At 73.6% G+C, this 3,474-nt stretch overlaps 1 protein-coding gene across 1 annotated transcript; it reads right to left on the bottom strand.

Moving 5' to 3' along the window:
* Positions 1 to 210: 210 nt before the first annotated feature.
* On the bottom strand, positions 211 to 2,121 carry LOC141738521 (uncharacterized). The gene has a single exon (XM_074573800.1). The coding sequence runs from the start codon at positions 2,119 to 2,121 to the stop codon at positions 1,345 to 1,347; it is 777 nt and encodes a 258-aa protein (XP_074429901.1). The 3' UTR covers positions 211 to 1,344.
* Positions 2,122 to 3,474: the final 1,353 nt, after the last annotated feature.

Raw genomic sequence — 3,474 nt, 5'->3', positions numbered from 1 at the left:
GGGCGCGGTTGGGAAGGAAAAAATCCCTGGGTTTGGAAAAAAGCTGCTCCGGCTTGTTGTTACCCACGTGGAGCGTCCTGCCGGGGTGTCACAAAGTGCCACGTGTCGTCGTGTCCCCCCCCCCGCCATGGGGACGCTCAGCCCCGACGCTCGTCCTGGAGCCCGCGACGTCGCACGAGGGGGGACGTGAGGGTGCGGGGGGGGGGGGGGTCTGCGGGGGGGGGAAGCCCCGAGCCAGCTCCCTTGGGATTCGGCAGCAGTGGGGACGTTGCCGTCACCGGGAGCTGGGACAGTGCCGTGTGCTCGTCCCCCGCCGGGAAGGGCGGCTTTGCCGTCCCGGCTGCTGCTCACCTCTCCCAGCCACGCTCCGGCTCTCGGCCGCGCTTCGGTGTCGGCACGTCTCCGGAGACGCCGGGCGCTCGCCGTCTGCCCCGCCGCCCCATCCCGCACCTTCCTGGCCGGGCGCTCCCCGCCGCCGCCGGGTCATCCTTCGGCTCCTCGCCGCCGGCACCGCCTCGGCACCTCGGCGCTGCCGGGACCGGGGGGCTCTGACTCGCCGGCAACCAGCACCCCGGCCATGCGGCGACGACGAGCGGGTTCACCGCGCCGGACCGCAGCCGGGGCACGCCGCAAGGAAACCTTCCTCCTCCTCTTCCTCCATGGTCTCTTGCCCTGGCCCAGGGGGTTTAAGCCGCGGCACGAGGCTGCGCCGCCGCGGTGCCGGGCAAAGGGGAGGTCGGGCACCCGGGGAAGCACGCGGGCTGTGTGAGGGCCCTCCTGGTGCGGCGGACGGCGGGGCCCGGGGCTACCGGCGCTGGCGGGACCGGCCTCGTGACCGTCAGGAGAAAAAAAAACCCCAACGGAAGGACGAGGGGTGGGAAGTGGGTGAGGAAAACGGCCCCGGGGGTTCCCAGGCCGAGCAGGGGCTGCTGGCGCCCCGTCGTGCCGGACATGGCTGCGTGCCGGCGGCTCCCTGTGCCGTCCCGTACCCCAGAAAGCCCGGGGGAGCGTCTAGTGACCCCCCAACTCCCTCCCTGGGGATGGAATTGCAGGTTGTGGGTGTTCCCGCAGCACCTCGGCGGGGAATTATAGAATCATGGAATGGTTTGGGTGGGAAGGGACCTTAAAGCCCCCCCAGCGCCACCCCCTGCCCTGGGCAGGGACACCTCCCACCAGCCCAGGTTGCTCCAAGCCCCGGCCAACCTGGCCTTGAACCCCTCCAGGGATGGGGCAGCCACAGCTTCTCTGGGCAACCTGGGCCAGGGGGGCGGGAGGGGGCCCCCGAAAGCAGGGGGGCGGCGCGGGCAGGGGGTGCCGGGGCGGTGGAGGGTGGGTGGGGGGGTCTCAGGTGAGGGCGGCCTCCTCCCCGTGGGTGCGCTGGTGGGCGGTGAGGTTGACCTTCTGGGCAAAGCTCTGGCCGCACTGGGCGCAGGCGAAGGGGGTCTGGCCAGCGTGGCTGCGCCGGTGGCTCCTCAGGGAGCCCTTTTGGCCAAAGGTCTTGCCGCAGTCGGGGCAGGCGAAGGGTCGCTCGCCCCCGCCGTGGCCGCGCTGGTGGGGGGCCGGGCCGCTGCTGGAGGCGAAGGGGCCGCCGGCCGCCTCATGCGGCTCCGGTGAACGGCGGCTGGCGCCGGGTTGGACCTCGGTGGCGGCGGCGGCGGCGCCGGGCCGGTCTTCGGGGTGGGTGCGTTGGTGGTTGAGGAGGAACCGTTGCTCGCGGAAGCGCTTCCCGCAGCGCTGGCAGGAGAAGGGCTTCTCGCCGCTGTGGATGCGCTGGTGGGTGAGCAGGTTCTGCTTGAGGCTGAAGCTCTTCTGGCAGACGCCGCACTGGTAGGGCCGCTCCCCGGTGTGGATGCGCTGGTGGATGATGAGGTTGTGCTTGAGGCTGAAGGCTTTGCCGCACTCGGCGCAGATGAAGGCGCGTTCGCCGGCGTGGTGCTTCTGGTGCCGGGCGAGGCTGGGCTGCTGGCCGAAGCATTCCCCGCAGAGGATGCACTTGAACTCCTTCTCCGCCTCCTCCTCCGCCTGGCTGTGGATCACCAGCGCCTTCTCGTCCCCCAGGCCTTCCTCGCCGCCGGGGAAGGCGAAGGGGTTCTCGCCCGTGGGCGACGCCAGGTCCGTCATGGGGCTCCCGCCGCCGGGGCTCAGGGCACCCGCATCCCTGGGGAGCGCAGACGGGGATGGCTGCGGCTCCCGGCCGGCACCCCCCGCCCCCGGCAACTGGTGGCACCGGTCAAGTTGGGGGGGGTGCGTGCGGGTCCGCCAGCATCCACCGACACCCCCTCGGGTGCTCCCACCCCTCCACGTCCCTGGCACCGGGGGTCTCCCCGACGCCGGGGTTCGGTGTCAACCGGAGCGGGAAGGCGTGCCGTGCCCGGACCTCGTGGCCTTTGGGCTAGCTGAGTCCGGGCAGTGGCTCAGGGAAAAGGTTGGGGGGGGGGGGGGGGGGGGGGCCAGCCCCAGGCTGAGGAGGATGATGATGCGGGGCTGGGGGAGGGAGGGAGGGAGGGGGGTGTCCGGAGACCCCCAGCCGCGGCGGCGGGATGGAGCCGGGCTGCGCCGCAGTGCGCCGGGCCGAGCCCGGCCGGAGCGGCCGCGGGGGCGGGCAGGGTCCTCTCCCGGGGCGGGGGCGTGTGTGTGTGTGGGGGGGTGTGTGTGTGTGTCCGTCCCCCCCCCCCCTCCACCGCCGGTGCCCGTCCCCCCCCCAACCCCCGCCCGCAGCGCGTCCCCCGCCGCTGACCTGCCCCAGCGCCGCCGCCGCCGCCGCCGCCGCGTCCCGGCCCCGCCCGGCCCCGCCCGCCCGTGACGCACCGGCCCCGCCCGCGCCCGCTCCGCCCGGGGGCGGCGGGGACGGGCCGGCGGCAGCACCACCCCCCCCCCCCCCCCCCCTCCCCCCACAGGCATCACCCCCCCACCCCCCCGTCGGCATCTTCCCCCCCCCCCCCCCCCCGGGAAGCATCACACCCCCCCCCTCCACCCCCCGGCAGCATCTTCATCCCCGGCGGCATCATCATCCCCCCCCTGGGAAGCATCATCCCACCCCCCCGGGAAGCATCATCACCCCCCCGGTGGCATCACACACACACACACCCCCCCCCCACCCCCCCGGCAGCATCTTCCCCCCCTCCCCGGGAAGCACCCCCCACCCCCCCCCACCCCCGCAAGCATCTTCATCCCCGGCGGCAGCATCACCCCCCCCTCGGGAAGCATCACCCCCCCCATCATCACCCCCCCCATCATCACCCCCCCCACTCATCACCCCCCCCTCGGGCAGCATCACCCCCCCCCGGGAAGCATCACCCCCCCCATCATCACCCCCCCTCGGGAAGCATCACACCCCCCCCCCCCCCCCGAAAACATCTTCATCCCCGGCAGCATCATCAACCCCCCCCCATCATCATCACCCCCCCGGAAGCATCACCCCCCCAGCATCATCACCCCCCCGGGAAGCATCACCCCCCCCTGCATCATCACCCC

Source organism: Larus michahellis, chromosome 2, assembly GCF_964199755.1.
Source record: "Larus michahellis chromosome 2, bLarMic1.1, whole genome shotgun sequence".
NCBI classification, from domain to species: Eukaryota; Metazoa; Chordata; class Aves; order Charadriiformes; family Laridae; genus Larus; species Larus michahellis.
The sequence above is the reverse complement of the archived record's forward strand: the minus strand, read 5'-3'. Positions and strand labels throughout refer to the sequence as shown.

Excerpts from the sequence above, each read along its gene's own strand:
- LOC141738521 (XM_074573800.1), bottom strand. The coding sequence starts at position 2,121 with ATGACGGACCTGGCGTCGCCCACGGGCGAGAACCCCTTCGCCTTCCCC.